Source organism: Corvus hawaiiensis, chromosome 9, assembly GCF_020740725.1.
Source record: "Corvus hawaiiensis isolate bCorHaw1 chromosome 9, bCorHaw1.pri.cur, whole genome shotgun sequence".
NCBI lineage: Eukaryota > Metazoa > Chordata > Aves > Passeriformes > Corvidae > Corvus > Corvus hawaiiensis.
In genome coordinates, this window is record NC_063221.1 from 20925085 (window position 1) to 20944974 (window position 19890).

The window sequence follows — 19890 nt, forward strand, 5'->3', positions numbered from 1 at the left end:
TTGTACAGTGTTAATTAAAGGGCATGATTTGTGATCTCTGCTCCTCCACTGAAATGCCCTGAACCCTGAAACTGGCTGCTATGACATTTTGAACAAAGCCACACTCTACAAGTTTCAGACCCATTTCCTCTGCACGGGGAGGAGTGGTTCACATGTCCTGCGTCTGGCCTGTCTGTCTGCACCAAGCATGCATTGCCCTGCAAGGACAGGCGGCAGCCAGGTTTGCTGCCCTCCAGGGGACTCCTTTTCCCTGACCCCACAGGGTTTGTTTGGGTGAGGTCAGTGATGGGCTCTTGGGTGCGGCCATTCCAAATTTCATGTTGCTGCAGTTGCTCTGCAGAAACGTTGGCTGGAGCCTTTCCCACATCATCCCTCTCAGGTGCCACAGCCCCACCATGGCTTCAGTCTCTGCTCCCTGTGATGCTGCCCACACCCACCCCACACCCACAAAGCCTCAATGCACCTGCATTGTAGCAAGTCACTCACTTTTTATTTAATATATCCAAACTTGACTGTTCATACCTTAGAAGGAGGACTCTGTGCAGGGTAAATTTATTCTGTTATTAGCCAGCAGGATTAATAGCAGCAAGTTATCTCTGCATGAGCTGTCTAATATATTTGTGCTGGAACTTCTTGACCAGTTGTGGTTACTTTTTTTCTATAGAAAAACGTAAAAACTAAAGTTGAAAAATTCATAAATAAATTAATCTCCTTGCCAAGTATCAGGAGAAAGCTAGGGGCAGGTCAAATTTTGTTGGAAAACACTGATTGGGTGGCAATGAATTTTTCCTTGGCTCCATTTCAATTTCTCTGAATTGTTAGGGTCAAGAAGAGATTGATGGAAATTTAAATAAAAACTGAAATAGAAGTTAAAGTGCTTTGCTCTGATTCAATATCTTGATATTCCAGTATTCCAAATTGAAAGGATTTTCTACTTGAAGATTTTTTTCTTTACCATTTTAATTTTTAAACTGCTATCTTATGTTTTCAGGTAGTTCATGCTTTCTCATTCTGACTCGGGTGGTTTGGAACTGTTTCGGGCTTTTTGGAATTGCTGGAAAATCAGAAAGGGTTCAAATGGTTCTACACAGAGTAGAAACATAAGCCTATTGATTTAACTTTTTTATTTCCTCTTTTCATATTCTCTTCTTTAAAGAATAAATATATGAGCCATAATGTGAGATCAGGTATGCAATGCAAAATGCAAGATCTATTAAATATTATTCCAGTAATAAAACACGAGCCATATAGCTGTCTTATTAATGAAACAGTGTGATACCATGTGTCATGATGTACACCTGAGTATTGTTATGTTGGACTGTAGGACCATGAAGTTTTTGTTTTTTGGGGTTTTTTTTTAAGTTTGGGTATAGGAGGGAAGATTAACAAAAGCATTCTAGTTCAGCTTTAATTTATACCATAATTTTTAATAACATTTCACTGCAGGGTTTTATACTTTCCCTTGGATAGGTAAGGAATATAAAAACCCTCAGTTAACTACAGTAATTTTGCAAAGTTCCAATTTATGTTCTGATAAATTTTGGTCCAGGATTTCAGAAAAATAGAATGCACATTGAGGAAATAAGACAGAGGATTCGTAGGGTGACAGTGAATATCTGTAGGGTGACTTACTGGATATATAATTTTGAAACTAACCTACTTGAGTTATAATGAGAAAGCAGCTGTGGGGGAAGTTGGCACATTAAGCTTGAGCATACTGATAAGCAGAGGGGCCGACACCCTCCTCACACACATACACCCATACATTCTGTCATACTCATCAAAAGGGGAGCACACCTCTCAGTGCAGGATTTATAAATCTGTTAGCTTCTTAGAGCAGAAATTTGGGAAAATGGTGATGAAATTAAAACAGCAATTAGCCTAAGGGAGTGGCATTTTTTTTCTTATTCCTTCTCTAATTTCGTGGTATTTTACAGCCTGTGTTTATTACAATTTATTGTAATTTCTTTCATAGAGCAATGGCAGACCTCTACATGTCGCTGGTATTGAGTGACTGTCAGCCCCAGTGCTGCTGCTGCCCAGCTCTGCAGCCTCGGCAGCTCAGCTGTGCCGGCAGTGCCAGCGCCCCACGGGCAGGCACGTTCCTGCTCACCTTGTGAGTCACAGGAAATCTGCTCAAGTGTAAAAATATACAGTGTGTTATACCTGCACCTCTAAGGAAGCTGGGGCACCATATAGCTATTAATAAAACTGTTGGGAGTCAAGTATATCAGAGCATGTTTCTCTGGCTTTTTTAGAAACTGACAGATTTAATCAATTAAACTCCAATGCTCTATTCATAGCTCAGGTTTTTTATGGTACAAAGATTTGCATTCCAATTAGTGCTTGCAAGAAGTTTTCATGTTAACCTGATCAGTAATATTTTCCCCTCCCTGGTGTCTATCTTATTCCATTGAGACTGCAGCGATGTGTCAGACAGAGCATCTCTGTTACCTTCTGATTGAACAAAACTCTCTTAGGGTTCCTTTGAAATCTTGAGGGCTTGTCACTTGAGGCATTATTTTTTTAAGCATGAACAAATCTTGTCAGACTAAGCTGAGAAATCAGCTGTATTTTATCAGTACTTTGGGATCAAACTTCATGTTCAGTATTCAGCACTGGGTGCTGTGTGTGAGACAAAACTAGAGGTTACACTATGCTTTAGAAAGACCACCTCTGGTGACAGGGGGATCAGTTTATTACTGTTTCCAGAACACGTTTACAAAAAAAATAACTCAGGTACTTTTGCTAGTGTGCTATATAATGTGCTTAATATCTTTCAACACTTGCTTATTTATGTAGGCATATTATGTTGAATTAGCTACAGCTTCTTTGACTTAAAGTGCCTTGAATCTACACACAACTTTTTAAAGAGAATTAATTGGCATCATAGGTCTCTTGTAATTAATCCTCCTTAAGACTGAGGTAATGCTGCTTTGCAGCAGGTCTATCACTTACCCAATTACTCACTGATTGCTGTGCACTCTAGTCTTCCATCTGGACATCTGGAGAGCTCTGGGACTCAAATAGATGCTTGTTCAGTCCCATCTGGAAGGGTGTCACAAAAGCAAATGTCTACAAGATGTTGTTGGAGTAAATAAAACTGAGATGGTAATTCCTGCTCCTAGTCCATGTGCCAAGTCAAAGGAAAAATATTCTGTGGTAGTGACTGAAGACAAGATAGGACCAAGCCTCAGTCAGTGCTCCAACACCTTCCTGTTTTCTTGGAAAACAGAGAGCACTTTGGCAAGGTGTTCTATCACTGTACACTTCCAGTGTGCTTACCAACATGCTGGAAAGTTTCTCAAAAATTGTTGTAGCCAAACAGGAACCCAAGAAAAGGTGACCAATTCCCAAGATACCATAATGAGAGAAAAGCATCCTTTCTACATAAATGCTGAGATCTGACCAGGAGGAAACTTTCCACAGTGATCATAAGCTATATGACCTTGCAGACAAGTGAGAGCTCTTCATGCACATCATTTCTGTGTCTGTGTTGTGATGTTTGTAAATGTCAGGGCTGGAATTTCACTTCCAAGACTGAGCTGTGAATCAGTGCTATAGTGCAGAGAGAGAGCACTGGGGCTGAAACTCTGCATTGATGGGCTAGTGTTTGAAGTAGGAGCACTTCTTGAGAAATTGTAATAATTTTAAAACATTCTCTATACTGAGGGTTCAAAGTGAGATGTGTAGGAGTGGGTGTCATGAAGGACAGCTCATGGCAAAACAGAGAGTCTGTTTTAGCATACTCATTTCAAGACAGGTGTTGTGCATTGTCCAGGTCTTCCTCCATTTCTGAGGAAGTCATTTCTCACCCAGGGGCAGCACAACATATTACAGACCTAGGCAAATGTCCTTAATGTCTGTAGGGGACATCCATGATACCCAGTACGTTCCCCAGTTGTTGCTGCTGCTTTTCAAGCTTTTCCTTTTTCAGTATTTTAGGCAAGAACGGTATTAAACTATAAGGAGATAAAGGTTTTCATGTGGATATTCTGTACCTTCTAATGAGCAACAAACAGCTTAGTGGGATCATCACCTTCTCCGGCATAAAATACTTCAGCAGTGCTTTTCCTCCCAGGAATTCATCTTACCAGACATTGACAGCTTGCCAAGGAAAGCAGCAACGTTGCAGTTTCTGAAGGTACTTGCAGAGAGAGGCCTCCAAAGAAAAAATGAAAAAACAAAAGACAAAAAACAAAAGCAAAAACAAAAACACAAACAAACAAAACCCAAACCCAAAACTACCAAAAACACAACAAACCGCGCATTGCTTTTTAGTTCATCCTCCAGAGCTCTTCCTTCTGAAATCACAATGTTGCTCCTCCAAAGCTACAAAGCCAAATCCATCTGACTGCATGAGTGCCAGTACAAGACATTATCTTGTTTATATTAAAGACTGCTGTAAGTGAGCAGTGTGTCTTCCAGGCTGCTCTCATGGCAGTTTAGAAATGGAGCTGGCAAAACACAGCTGAGTTATGGGAAAAGCATCATGGCAGTTTAACACAGTCAGTCTCAGGCCTACTGCCAGTTGTAGGAGGCATCTCATAAAGCACGGTGAGAAAAATCACAAAGCTGACATGCAAAAGTTTGCACTGGGTTCCTAGCCAAAATTGCCAACTATGAAGTCAAAAAAACAGAATCTGTAAATGAAATGGTTAACATGGTAATTTCTGTAAATCAGCTCTAGGAAGTGGAGTGGAAGCCCCGCTTCCATTTAACATAGTCTAGCACTGACTTCTTTGCCTCGTTCTAAAATTCCCATGTAGGCAAACCCAACATGCTAAAAAAATACCAAGATAGCTTAAAGTTTAGAAGGCATTATTTTTATGTAGAGTAGCTTAAATCAGTTTCTTTTGGCCTTCTATACCTTACACCAGAGGGCAAGAAATAACAAAAAATTGTTATTTCATCTAGTGTCTTGAACACACAGATAAATATATATTTTAAATATATGCTTAAAACATTTTTTTCTTACAATGTAGATCATTGTGAGAACCCTGAGAAAAGAATAAATTACAAGCATGCGTAACAACCACATGTCAGTTTAAAAACCATGCAATAGTCAAGCATGAAGGGGGGAATTAAAGGATTATATGTAGAAGAAGTAACTCTAAAATTGATATTATTCTAGGTTTAAGTCCCACCATTATAATTGTTTTTAGTGGTGTTTTTATATGCCATTGAGTAATAGTTTGTCCACACCCTGGCTTTTATCTAAGGAACTGCTTGCAGAGCGATTGTGCTGATAATAACGTCTAATACAGCTGTGGTCACTTAATTAAACGATTTGGAAGCTTATTTTAGGTGACATTTAAAATTGAAATTTCAAGTACGTTATTCTATCATGTTCTCTCTTGGTATTGTTCAGTAAAATACTGTATTCAAGGAAATCCATGAAATTACAATTCAAAGACTGTGATAAGAGTGGATTATTTTTGTACCATTTTTAGCTCTCATTACAATTTTTGTTGCAAGACTAAGTCTACAGATCGAGTATAAAGTATATCAAGCTTTAAATTCAGTGATAAGTCATTGTTAGGACAGAGAATTTTGTGATAACACAGGCAGTAGATTAATCCACTCTGATGACAGGCTTGCTAGTCTATGAGGAACGGAACACAGAGCAAGATTTATCCATTGCATTGACAAGGACAGTGAGGGGAATGGGAAATGGAACAAAATTAGTCCATTTGCATGACAGCCTAAGACTATAATCATATGGTTCCACTCAAATCCTACAGTAATGGAACATAAAGAAAAAAGCATGAACAAGGCACATCATTTTAAACTATATTGTACTCATCAACCTTTCCAGTGTCTGCAGAAAACATAATCAGGGAAGAAAAATTAATTTCATTCTGCTAAATTGCACTGTAAATACAAATGGGATACAACAGAATTGTTCAAACTTATTCATGTGGCTTTCATACGTTTGGATAAATGCTTTCTGCTCTGTATTCACTAAGATGAGACTATCAGACTAAATCCCCAGCTTGCATAAAGCAGCATAGTTCCCTTGACTTCAGTGAACTCAAAATCTCAAAATCTCCAAGGAAACCCTCTTCTTGATAGGGAGGCTTCAAAAATACTGAAATAAAAGATAGTTCAAGATACCTAGGGGAGAATTTTTTAAAATGAAGATTGACAAACAATGTGAAATATAGAATAGCAAATGTATATGTTCATCTTCCACAACCCTGTAGCTCTCTGAAACACACTGAAACTTCTCACGGTCATCTATTTATGCAACCAGATGTTTCTAGGATCATGGCTTTGAGGCTGTAGGAAAGGGCTTTGTGAGCTGAAGTCCAGCATATCATCATTTGAACTAATTAAAGCAACTGTGATGAGTGTAAGGGTTATAACATATCTACTATATAATGCATGTAGCATAAATCTATAGTTGGTTTATTCTTTAAGAAATTAAACTGCAAACTAAAGCATAGGCACCAAGTAATTATGATGTCATTACTGGAAAGCTCTTAAATGCTTTGGCTGAAGGTCAAAGTCACAATTACATTAATTTAGTCATGAACCTTTGCACTTTCTCATCTAAACAATGGAATCTCATTTTAATTTCCTTTCTTTTTCCACTTTAAATACAGGCATTTCTGTGAAGGAAGTTGCATATCTGCACGTCTCCTTTCCTGCAATCTTATGAAAAAAGCTGTATCATATGGTGGAATCAGCACTGACTGTGCCACATACATACAGCAGCAGTGTGTTTTGAAAATATTTTAAATATTTAATCTGAAAACATCTGATTTAGTAAGCAAAGACTTCAGTGTATTGGTGAAAGCAGTTCATGAATAGACTTATCGTATTCCAGTTCTTTTAAAGAACAACTCCTATAGCCATGCATGAGCAAAATTTCCACTAAATTTAGCTTGCAGGCAGGAGTTTATTCAGGAAATGCCTGCCACACCTGGGTGTTCACACACAGAACTGCATATGACTAAGACAAACACATATTTCTTGCTCTTTAAGTACTGCAAACTATTCCATCCTGGTTTTGTCATTATACTAATGTGTGGAGCAGACCTTCAAACAGTTTAGGCTAATCACCCAAAAGGCCAAATTGTCCACTGTGAGTGTGTGTGTGTGACACTGTGTTCACGTGAAGCTAAATATGGAACATGGATTTGAATTTACTGAAGAGACTCTTTTCCTTATATGTACATTTAACAGAGTATTGATACCATTTTAAAAGAATAAGGAATAAAGGATGGGGGCAATCAAATTAAACTGCTCACTAGATACCTCCATTCTACCTCCTCTTGGCATTTGGCAGAAAAATCAATTTAACCACTTGGCTACAACATTTCTCATGCACTGTGTCACAGTACTGTAGATTCCCTGCCTCATTCACAAGCCTTGCTTCTGTTTCTCTCTTTTTAGCATCTACATGGATTCCAAAGATAACCTTGATCTAGGTTAGTGCTGCTGTGCAACCCATAACAGAATTTCTAACAGACTGGATGGGTTCTTAACTGCTATTATAAAAATAGCTCATTGTTTTATGGTCTTGATTTATGATAACATCTCATTATGTTGTTTCAGAAATGCACAGGGTAATGTTTAAAAAGGAGCTGTGCTTGATGCAAGCAGTGCAACCTCTGCTGTACGGGTGAGGGAGGCTCTTGCTTCTTGAAATGGTGAAGGTGGCCAGGGACCCACGAGGGATGGTGACCTGCCCAAAGCTTTGTCTGGGTGTGCAGCTGCAGAGCAGAGCAGGGCCCATGGCCAGCAGCCTGCACATGGCTCAGCTGACCATGGCCAGGCAGGACCAATGCTGGCAGCGAGTCCATGATGCCCTACCAGACAGGACTGGACCAGGATGCCAGGATGCATGGAATAGCCAATCCATAAGCCGAACTAGCTGAAAATATGGTCAGGAGCCCATGCAGATGGCAACAGAAGGCTGGTCGGGTTTGCAGGTCTTTGCTTGTAGTTGGGTGAATGCCAGTGCAGATGTTGGAGGGGATATGTCAGAAATGCAGTTCTCTCCTCATTTGCCTTGTGTCAGATTGTCTCTTCATGAGAAAGGGATAGGTCTTTCAAAATATACTCTTAGCTTCTGGGATTCTGTCCCCTCTCCAGAGATATCTCCTCTACTCCTGAAACATGAGTTTTGTCTAGAAATATGCAGGTGGAGATTTTTGGAGGGATTATTTGCATATGGGAATAAAACGTGAATCTTCTGTATGCATTCACACTAGTAAAGCTTTAGCACTCAGTTGTTTGCAAAAAGTGAACAAGGGCTAGTCACGAATGCTGTGGAAATGGAATTTGCTTTTAACTTCAAATGAATATTCATGAATAATTTCCTCCGCTATTTGCTCACCAGTCATATTTAATGATATGGGAAATTGAATGAATAACAAGGTGCTGAAATTTGCTGACAATACACAATTATCTAAGTTAATATAAACCAAGGAGCAAAGTAAGGAATTTCAGGAGGAGCTAGTAGAACCTGAGTGACTGACTAACAAGACACCAGATGAAGTTCACTGCAGACAGGTACAAGATAATGAGCACTGTAAGAAATCATTTAAACTACTTATATGTATTGATGGGGTCTGAATTAGCTCTAACCTCTGGGTTAGGATGGATGCACAATCCAGCAGCAGTGAGGAAGGAAAAGTGCTGTAAGCCAGGGGGGAGGGTAAGTCCAGATCAGAAATATCTCTTCAGTCTTACTGCAGCCATGAGCAGGGCTCATGTAAAATAGAAATAGTGACCTCTAGATGTGTATGAAGAATTCCAAGCTAAGAAAAAAATAATAATGGCTATGATTATTTATAATTGTTTATTTATAATTAATTTCTCATTTTGGGGAGGAAATTACATCAATTTAAGCTAAAAGGCAACTCTGAAAGGACAGAGACAAACAACTCCAGATGAAATGGCAGGCACATGTGAGAAAGGGTCTGAAGGATGCAAGTTAAACTTGCAAGTTTACTTTCAAAGTCAAGAGAGCATCAAGAGCACCAGTGTGCTCAAAATACACGATTCTGTGAGGGGCCTATTTTGAGTTTCTTCAAGACATGCCACGATCCAATGCCTAGCACGAGAGAACAGACAGAGAGGTTTAGCAATGAGTTATTAGGCTTATATTAAGGTGTTAACCATTTCAGCATACTTCAGGCTTTAATTTTAAACTGCTTCAACAGGACTTGCCAGTGCTCAGCCATCAGTGCCCCAATACCAGAGAAATGTGACCTTGTACCATGAGTGAGGGAGAACATGGCTCTAAGCCACTGGCTCAAACAAAAAAGTCTGAACTTTTCCATTGCTGTTACTAACTCTCTGCTGTGAGTACTGGGGTCCAGAGAAAGCCCTTTCTGGAGTCAGTTCACATGAAGAACATACCTAATCAAGTGACTGGTAAGACAGAAAAGCAGGGTTGCCTGAGGACCTGTTCCTCCTGTTCATGCTCTCTCTCAAAGCATTATCTATGCTGTCATTGAATGGAGAGGCTTCACTTACACTCTGTGTGCTACAGCCAACTTTTCTCCAAACATTACAACTTCCCAGCAAATTCCCATGTTCCTGAAGGCTTCAAGGAAGGAGATGATATCACAGAGAAGGACTGTTACAGAATAATTGTTTTATTGGCCCATGCACCACAGAGTACTTTCTGCCTAGGAAGGGGTAATGCAAAAAGTCAGTGATTATATGATTGTTGTTTGTAATGCAGATGTTTGGGTTTGACTTAAAGCACTCTTGGCAGCTCATAGGATGAACTTTTCACTCTCAGTCCTAAATGATCATTCATTATTTTCCTCTTCTGAGTATTATTTCATCTCCTGTCATGGTCCTCAAGCATTTTTCCTTCTGCAAGGGTTCTCAGATAGGAAATGCACAAATTCTTGAGGAGTCACTGGGAGAAAGGATGAAGGGATGCAGCTGGAGTAAAGTGGTAAGGAAGGAAAGAGGGCAGGGGGAAGAGGGTCCTGGCCTTGGCAGGACTGGGAGAAGTGAGGCAGAACATGATAGCAGCAGAGCGCCAGAAATTTTATGAGCTGTTATCCAGGACATCTGTAACTGTGAGGGACTGAGAGGATGGAAAAGAGCATCTTCTTTCCAGTATTGAGAATACCTCATTTTGACCACAGTCCTGTCCATCCCTGTGGCCAGATCTAGCTGGCCACACCTCCTCCTCCGGTCCCTTTGACCCTCATTTCTGCAAGATACAACCCCAAGGCACACCAAGGTTCCTGGGAAGTGCAGGACCAAATCCTGATATCCTCTTTTAGACTCTAGTCATTCTTCAATAGACATGGAGGTTAATTGGTAAGGACCCAAACCCGTGTCATAATTTAAACATTTTTCAGAGTGTTACATGAAGAGAAAAAATTCAATGTGTCTTTTGTGGGATATTGCTCTGCTGGGAGATTGACTGTAGTGTTTTGAGGGTAAACACCTGGACAGATCAGGACAGGGACTGCCAGTCTAGGACTCTGTGGTAGGCAAACGAGAAGTGTCAGAACTCTTCTCCAATGTGAAAAACACAAAGATGTAATTGTGGGCCTGTAGGACCCAGTCTGGTTTCCCGCTGGTTAAGATGTTATCCCTGTAAGAGCCCTTCACTTCTGATGCTCTGGTATAAAATGAGTTTGTTAAAAGAAACTGGTAGTCTGGCATTTCATTGGTGTAATTATTCATGGAGTTCACTCTACCCCTCCTGCAGAGATGTGACTATTGTTACAATTTCACTGTAGCATGACCAGGAGAACACAAACAGACATGGAAACTGAATTACTTTATCCATTTTAGCTGTGGGGATCTTTATACTCAATGTGTATATCTCTGCTGTATTTTAGCAGATGCAGAAACGGAGCCCAATTTCAGGGCAGTTAATCTGGCTTTCAGAAACAATGTATTCACTTTAAATTCCCTTATTTCATGACTTCATCCAAGGTGAAACAAAAAGAAGAAAGGAACTGGCTCTGAGCACTGAAATGTGCCATTTCCTTCAGATGGACCTAGCTACGCAGATTTAGGAGGATGTGTGCATGCATATGTTTATGTGAGTTTGTGTGTTTATTGCTTCAGAATTGCCTAGAGTTACATCATCCCAAGAGATCTATTCAGCCCTGTATGCTCAGATGGAATATGATGTTTGCACATAAAATGATAAGGATTTGTAAAGCACTCAGACAGGAAGGTGAGGTAAGACAGTTATAAAACAGATGCTGACACTACTTTTGAGCTGGAGTCCTCTGAGATAGGCTGCCCTGTGATTGACTAGTCTGTGTTTGACAAATACTTTCCATGGATTTTTTTTATTTGAAAATAATTTTAACCAATAATGGAAATTCATTATTTTGCTCTGACATTTAAGTACATTTTCAATTGTATCCAGATTTAAGTGACTAGAAGAAAAAACCCTATAATTGTTCTAGTGACAAGGATAAATGAAACATTTCTGAAGTATTATAAAGACCATCTAAATTCTTGAAGTGATAGGACTTGATTTGAAACCAATAAATAAATTTGATATAAAAAAAACACAGCAAGCATGAGAGGAAAAGCTTTATCCAATGCATTTGTGCATCTTCTGTCTGTTTTACATCATAGTTTTCTTTTGGCAGAAAACTTGATGACTGAAGAGAACAGTCATTTGTCAAAAAAAAAGCAAAGACTGAAAGATCATGATCATAATTTTATTATTGGCATTAAATATTTATTATCCCAATTCAGTAACTGATACATGTACGTGCTTATGTGATAGAGATAAATATGTGTGTGCATGTACATGCCTTTGGCTGTTCTGCACATACAGGGTGGATTATACCACAGCACACTGTGATGGGTGAGATACCGGCATTTGAGGGTGCTGAAAATACACAGAACACACCACCAAGGAGGCTGAAGATGTATAAACCCTATCTGGAGCATTCAGGATGTCTCAATCTGATACACCCTCTCACCATCTCCTTTAGGATGACCTGTTGTGGTCTGAAAGTGGGGCCAGCAACCTACGGCAAACTGCAAATTTGGTGAGATTCTTTCTTGTGTATTCAGCTAGCAGTCCAAATTTGATCACATCAAACTAATCAATATCTTTAATACAGTAGATCATGCTTCTGCTCATTTAAGAAAACACACCCAATACTAGTACTGTTCAGTTTTTGCTCCTTTGTTGGCACTATAGGCAGTTTCTGGAATGAAAGCAGTGCTCTGTATTTATCTATATTTATCTTTTGAAAGCTACCTAAGACTGAGCTCTAGGAAGCCATCAGCTGTGCATATTAGTTTCATAACATTGTTTGCACAATCAACATCCCAATTACCTTTAAAAAATGAACAAATATGTTTTTTCATGATGCAAAGCTTGGAAAATATCCAATAATTTATAAAAGCAGGCTGATGTCTTCCTATCAGGTCACCAGCAAAAAAACAAACTTGAGAATTCTACAGTCACACATAAGATGTTGTAATCACAGTGATCAATAATCAGAAATGTGGGGTTTGAAGTTAAGCATGTTAACCTGTGTTATTCATTTACTTATATCCATTTACTTATGCCTTCTTAACTCAGTCTTGCAAAGATAAATGAGCTCATTTATAAAATGAGCAGCACATTTAAGTATAGAACTGGGGCTTTGCTCTCCATATATAAGAATGGAAAGACTGCCTTTTGAAATATTTCCACAAACTATTTATTTTTACTGTTTCTTAATGAGGGATTCTGCAGTACTGACATTCCACATCCTGGTCCCCATTTTACTTAGTTTAGACATATTCTCCACTCTCTCAGGAATATGCACATTTGTGCATATCCCTCCTTCCTGCCTATAAAGACGGGCACCCATCAATACTTCAGTTTTGTGACACCTCAATATTTTTTTCTCAGCATTTTTTGAAATTTTTGACAGCACAAATTTGAAAGTGTCTGCTTTTTCATGTGTTCACCTGCTCATCTCCACTTGTTTAACTCCCATCCCTGTATGCCAATAGATATTATCAGTAAATCCTTCTGGTTTAATCTCCAAAATGTTTCAGAAATCTCTTCGTTCCTCTTCATTCTCCCCATAAAATCTTTGTCAAGTCCATCCTTCTTCACATCCATTCCTATTGCGACCTTGCTGTCTTCAGCCTCTGACACTCACATTAGCCAGTTTTTAAAGTAGTGTAATGCAAAAGTAATCCACTGCTCCCAGTATTGAGATCTCATTAAGATATTCCTAAATCCCTCTTCTTCACTGTCTCCCTATTGCCTTCTAAATCTGATCGAAGCTGCTCTTATCACCCAGAGTTGCTCTTCACCTAGCCTACCTTCTCCTGTCCTTGCTCTGTTCTTCCACATCTTTCTTCCTTATGTGCTCCCTCCTCACCCATTGCCAGTCACAGTGTAAACCACTTGCCAATTAGACCTGTGCACTGCCTTCCATGTCATCCATTATACCTGTGAGTGCAGTGAGCAGTTCAACAACACCATTCCAGATGGAAAATATCCTGATGTGATTGGCATAGACCCCTTTATAAGTTTGAATCAATGACTAGTGAAAAGATGTTATTGAGTGCTTTTCTAAAAAAAGAAAAGGAGGCATTTGTCTTCCAATAGTAAGATTATGCTGTTTCTTTCTGAGTCATGCACAATTTTTTCTGTGTCCTTAGGCCTTGAATCAGAAAAGGAATTAAAGTTGTTACGATAAATTTACTTTCACTGAGGTTGCGAAATTGCTCTCCAACCAGCCTATCTGGACACCCCTCGCAGAAAGCTGATGTTTAGACAAATTTGAAATATATATCTCTGACGTTTAAAAAATATGTTTCCTGCTCTTAAGACCTGAATCTTAGGTTGTAACTTCTTGCTTTCTTGCTTAATGTTAAAATGTTTTTGTGGCTTTTGTCGAGGCGGACATAAAAGCACACGCTAGTTGTAATCCATAGTCAAGAGAGGTAGAAAGATTTTTTATTTTCTCTACTCCTATACCTCTTCACAATGACTGTGGCCTAATTGAGATTGGCTGCTTAGCAAACAATGACAAGGATGTCTAAGAAACAATGACCACTCAAGCAGTAAAACAATCAGCTCTGCAAGCAAAAGTATAGTTGCTACATATTATCCACAAGTTCTTCCTTGTGCACTCTTAATGTCCCATAACAAGAACATCCTCCCCTTGTGTCAAGAACATCTTCTCTTGTTGATTATCTTGGCTTCCTCTGTGGGTTTCACTGAAGCTGCAAAATGTCACTGTAACATTCTCACAGGTAAATTCTGACTGGTTTCGGGTCTGACTGTGAGACCCCCAGACCAGCTGTCAGTCTCATCACCTTTTATCTTGATTTTGGGGAGTAAAAAGACATGGAACAATGACATATTTTCTGCATTATAGGTTTTCAGCCCCTATTAGTCCACTGAAGTTTAGCAGCAGGATCTGTAAGTTAGTACACACCAGCTGAGCTTACAGTACAGCACATGCCAGCACAAGGGCAGGATGTGCAGATCAAAGTTGTCCTCAGGTCAGCTGATTTTCTGTTCCTCTGTGTCTCCATGCATTAGATTACGGGAAAACGTAACAAAACAAACTGATTCCTGGTCCCTTCCTCTCTTACCCTTTAAGTTCTCCCCCCATCACAAAGTCAAACAGAAGGGAAAAAGGTCTTCCTACACCTGGACCCTTTGTTCATTATTCTGCAGTTCATCAGAAATTAACATCCGGTTCCTGGAGCTTCCTCTCTCTTTGCCAAGGTGCTCCAGAGGTACTTTGTGCCAACCAGACACCTATGTGCTATTTCTACATGCCTCACACCTCCCTGGCTTGAGTAGATTAACCCACTGAACTTCAGCCAGCAGTGATCATGAGGCTGGAAAATGGTGGTGAGCAAATAGATACTAAAAAGTTTACAAAAAAATGTTGCCACATCTAGAGATAATTCCCAAGAGCAGACTGACGCTTTCCCATCACCAAAATCCCAGCCTCAAAACTTTTTAGTCAGACATGATATGTTTTGTCACAGTGACATTCCACAGCCTCATGTGTTTTACTTACCTTAGAGGGATTCTCCACTCTCCCAGCAGCATGGCTGTTTGTGCATGTCCCTCAGCTTGCATCTATAAGGACAGGCACATTTCATTGTTTGTTTTACAATGCTTCAACATGAGAGTCATCACCTCCAGGAAGCTGGGAAAAGGCTGTAGGCACATTGTCCATGGCAAGATTAGAGAAAATATTGCCATATCAAGCATGATATAAGTACATGCTGAAGTGTCATTAGGATGTCTTAATGAGAACAAAACTGCTCTCATGTCAAGCACAAAGACATGCCAAACGCTATATTGAATATGTCCTATTACGCAACCCATGAACTCATAGAAATTTGGTCTCCTTCAGTTCCCGAGTTTCCTGCCTCTTTCCTCCCTGTCTATGTCTTTGTTTTCCTCACAAAGCCGAGTTCAGAGATTTCCTGTACCTCCCTCACATTCCATTAACCTTAAAGCAACATTGCTTGACTGTAGTAAAGATCCATCTCAAAACTGAAGACAGCAGTAAGAGCAACAGAAGTTAGCCAAGACTGATTCCAAACAAAGAGTCTCAGGGCTAACATATACTCATGTCAGCAGGAAAAAGGTGGAAGGAAACATGTAGACCGTTACCTCTGAGCTCATAAACACTGAGCAAGTTACTATTCTCCTCCACCTCCTCCTCACCCTCCCTCATCTGCTCCACCTGCTCCATTCTGCTGCTGCTGCTCCTGTACTGCCAGCAGGCTGAAGTCACCCCTTCCAGCTGCACCCTCCCCCTGCCCCAGCCACTTCCCAAACAGCTCCATGCTCCTCTAACCTCCTCACCCCTCTGATATCCTCTGCAAGACGCAGCCTCTTGCTTCCCTTTTACTTTCTCATTGTTTTCCCATTTGCCAGAAGACCAGGTCCTCAGCCTCTCCTGACCCTTCCTGTCCTACCTGTGAGCCTCAGGAACTTTTGGAAGCGTGAGGCTTGGGACGAAAGCCAGTGTCAGGGCTGCCCCTGCACCAGGACACCACTTTCCTGATAGGCATATGTGCGTATTTTGCACACGGTCAGATATTTTAAAGCGGGAAGGTTTTTCTGTGACACAGGGGCTCTGCACCAGGCACGGCACAGCAACAGCATCACCAATGAAACTGCTTCCATTCCTAGGTAGGTGAAATCTCTGTCTCTGGGGAGCGTGTGGCGGGTGAGAATGGAGTGGGATCTGGCAAGGAGAAATTATTATATCGGGGATGGTTGAAAGCTGCTGGATACACAGGACTGGAAGTCCCTGTAGCTTTGATCAGTTCTGCTACTGGATTTGGTAATTGTATGGTTAGTACCATCCCACAGCCAAACCCCAAAACACCTGTCTATCTCACTGTGGCTTTTGTACTGAAAAAGACAGGAACTTTGTGGGTTTCTGTGCATTTGGTTTTGGGTTTTTTTTTCCTTATCTCTCTCCATCTGCTTGGGAAATTTTCGGATTTCACATGCTGAAAACAGTAAAATGACAACAGAATCCCACAGGTTTCTGTTTTAATCCCTGTGGAAGAAGATCTCTCTTCTCAGAAACATAGAGCAAATGTGAAATTTGTTGACCACTAAGTTGACTTGGATTATATATAATTATTTTAAAATTGTCTGTAATTTTCAGTCTTTTGAATTTTTCATGAAGTCTTAATTTGTCTAAGAAAACAGCATCTCAGTGAGATTTCATGAGGCAATGAAACTGTAACATTAGGCTAGCAAATATCCAGAATAACATTTAGGTAGGGAAAAGCAGAACTGCAGGGGAAGATAGCATTCAGTAGGATCTCTGTGTTCTGCAACTTTCACTACGTTCTGCTAAAAATTTATAAACTACAAAGTAAAAAACTTACTTTCCCTTCTGAGTTAAATGCCTCATATCTTATCTGTTGGGTGTGTGTGATAGTACGGTGATCTGTAAGCTTTCTCAAAATAAGAGATTCCTTTTTTTCTTTGTATTGAAAACCATATACATTCATACAATGGGAAAGTAGTTATGGTATTTTAAGAGATTAAATTTAAATAATTTGCCACACCATAAATAACTTTTGAACTGCGCTGTCATAATGCTGTAAATATGTGATATTTCATCTTGATCTACCAGACCATGCCTATGTGTTAGCTACAGAAGTATGGGAGTGTTTATAAAAATAAGAAGTCTGCTATGGGGAACCCTCTTTGGTATTTTTCCCTCGGAGGTGTAGGGCAGTTTGGATTATGCTCAATACATAATTCAGAGTGCAAATAAATGCTTGTGCTTTACTGGAAACTACTAGAGAGCTTTGAAAGCCATCCAAATGTTTCCCCTAGATCACTGAGTAACTTCTAAGCTGTTTACCAATTTTATACTGGTTAAGAACACACTAGAGTTCTTTATCTACCGTGTCTGGTGTTTTACCACAGAAACCCCTGTAGCTGGTGGCTCTTCCCTATCATGCAGTACAGCTGAGTCTGTGATGTTAAGTTTACTGGAATACACCCATTTTGTGGAAACCTTTGGCTCAGAGCTCAGAATAAAGTTTTTAGACAATGAAAATAAGTCTGATTTTCCTTTGTTCCAGTTCTGATTTCCAGTCTGCTGGACTATGGCTGCACTTCTCCAAGCTGCAACATGACGTGCCACAAAGACGCCAGGTGTGAAGTTCAGGGTGGGACAACAGGCTGCTATTGTTCCCAAGGATACACAGGAAATGGCATAACAGTGTGTAAAGGTAAACAGATTTTACCTATATGTTTTTTTGTTATATGCTCACTTGGAAAACTTACTCAAGAGCCCACTAGTTCAAGGATTAAACTTTATGTCACAACAGTGTCGTACACTAACATGCTTTCAAAGACAAAAACGTTACCCTTTTTTGAGAAATTGTCCCATTTACGCTCAGCCTAGTGTTTTGATACAGCATGCTATGCATCTCAGTTGTGTATGACCTGTTTTCCAGCTTTCCTTTTCCATGAGAGTTGATAATGCATCTTTGCTGATTTACCTTCAGCAATTTCCCCTGTGACTCAGGATTTCTGAAGCTTACGGCTGTTGTGGTGGCTACTGCACAGCCCTCAGCTCCCTGCCCCACACACACAGCACTTGGCCACTCTTCCCAGCAGCTGATCACCATCAAATAACAGCTCCTGGACTGCTCTAGAAAACCAAGGAGGTGTGTATGCCACAGAGACATGCCAGTGTTGATTTTTCTACTACAGCTTCTTGCAAGAGAAATATGCCAGAAATCCTATTAAGGGATCTGCTTTTGGATGACTCTATCTTTCATCCAAAGAAAAGGATGTTTTTCCTGCCTTCATTTTTGAGTTTTCTTCTACTATGAATGTCTCTAATACTTATTTTCACTGTTAGGTATGGTTATGTCCAGCTGCAGATAGGCTGAAATTCATATGAATCTTGTCACTTTTCAGTACCCTGAGAAGTAGTTATGAGTAGCAACCATCTACCAGGTCAGTTTTTGTGTTTCAAGCGTTTTGGGAAATTTAGCAGTTACTGCTTAGCAGGAACATTTTGGTTTGGTATGAGTACAGGAAAGCAGCCCACAGGTATTTTGGATTTTTATAGCTCATTTGCCATGCTGTGCTTGGAAGTATGTTTAGGAAAATTTAGAAATGCAAAGGCATTTTTCTAAGAAACATGTCTACGCTTTTATGAGGTGGTAATGTTTAAACAGAAGTATAGATAGCTAAAATAATAAAAAATAAATCGAAAAATCATAAAATAATTTAGTTTGGAAGAGACTTCTGGAGGTCATCTCATCCAGCTCCCCTCTCAGAGCAGATTAAACTTAGAGCAGGTGTCTTAGAGCTTTGGCCAGCTGAGTTTTGAGTATCTCCAAGGATGAAACCTGCACATCTCTGGGCCATTGTTTCAGTTTCTGACCACCATAATTGTGAAAACATTTTTTCTGATGTCTGGTTGAGGTTTTTTGTTTGCAGCTTGTAAATGTTCCTTCCCATGTGCACTTACCACATTTCTAATAATAGTTTAGCTTCATCTCCTCCATAAGCCCTCGTGACCTCCCATTAGATAGTGTAGGCAGCATTATTATTTGCCCTTTGCCTTCCCTTCTAAAGTCTGAACAAACATTGTTCTGTCAGTTTCTTATTTGCATCAAGTTTGATGTAGTTTCTAAACATATTTCTTGAATTTAGTGTTATCTTTGCCCTGATAGGTTAATCATTATTTGTCTATCAAGCTGTTCAAAAGAAATTAAGAAATGGCCTTCACAACACTGGTTTTGCTCTTGCACTAGTTCAGTTTTAGTACCATGAAAAAGTCAGCTGATTTGAACGATAAGTGCACATCATGTTTGCAGAGTCAAGGGCCTACATTTGTGAATAATGCAGAGAAAGAAGAAAACCAAGTCAATTTTAGCAATACTACCTGGAATAAATCAAACTAGCATTTACTTACCTAGTAGCATCTGGCACCCACTACATTGTCTGTACTGGTCTAGAAAGTCTTTGATCATGAATCATCAATGAAATTTGCAGTAAATATACCTGGTTTTCTCACTGCCATGACTGATGTTCTTAAATCCCTCCATTATATATGTACCCATTATAATGTTATTAAATCCAAATTTGTGAGCACAGATTTATCTTACCTTCCATGCTTTTTTTCCTCATACAGTACCTTTTCTTACTTTCTCTTTTATCTGTCTTTTCTTACAGAAATCTACATTCAAATTTCATAAAAACATTTATTGAGCATTTAAAGAAAATTCAGTGCAGTGAAATATGCATTCACAAATCTTGTTAATCCATTAATTTTTTATTAAGAATTATACCCAGTGTTTGAAAACTCAGTCTTTAAAATAAAATTTCCAATGTCAGTCCAGGCAAACAAGATACTAGATGTATTTGTGGCGCTTTGCAGTTAAGTGGCAATG

The 19890-nt window shown here is 39.6% G+C and overlaps 1 protein-coding gene across 5 annotated transcripts in view; it reads left to right on the plus strand.

Annotated features, from left to right (window-relative positions):
• Positions 1-15507: 15507 nt before the first annotated feature.
• ADGRL4 (adhesion G protein-coupled receptor L4) overlaps positions 15508-19890 on the plus strand; it is a 75725-nt gene continuing 71342 nt past the window's right edge. For 2 of the 5 annotated variants that reach the window (XM_048312986.1, XM_048312987.1), the window contains exons 1-2: positions 15508-16138; positions 17560-17709. In XM_048312986.1, the coding sequence (XP_048168943.1) occupies positions 16018-16138; positions 17560-17709 (271 nt within the window). In that variant the 5' untranslated portion in view covers positions 15508-16017. Of the gene's footprint in view, positions 16139-17559; positions 17710-17988; positions 18151-19890 lie in introns of those variants that run through there. The other 3 variants (XM_048312985.1, XM_048312988.1, XM_048312989.1) reach the window with 3 other exon arrangements.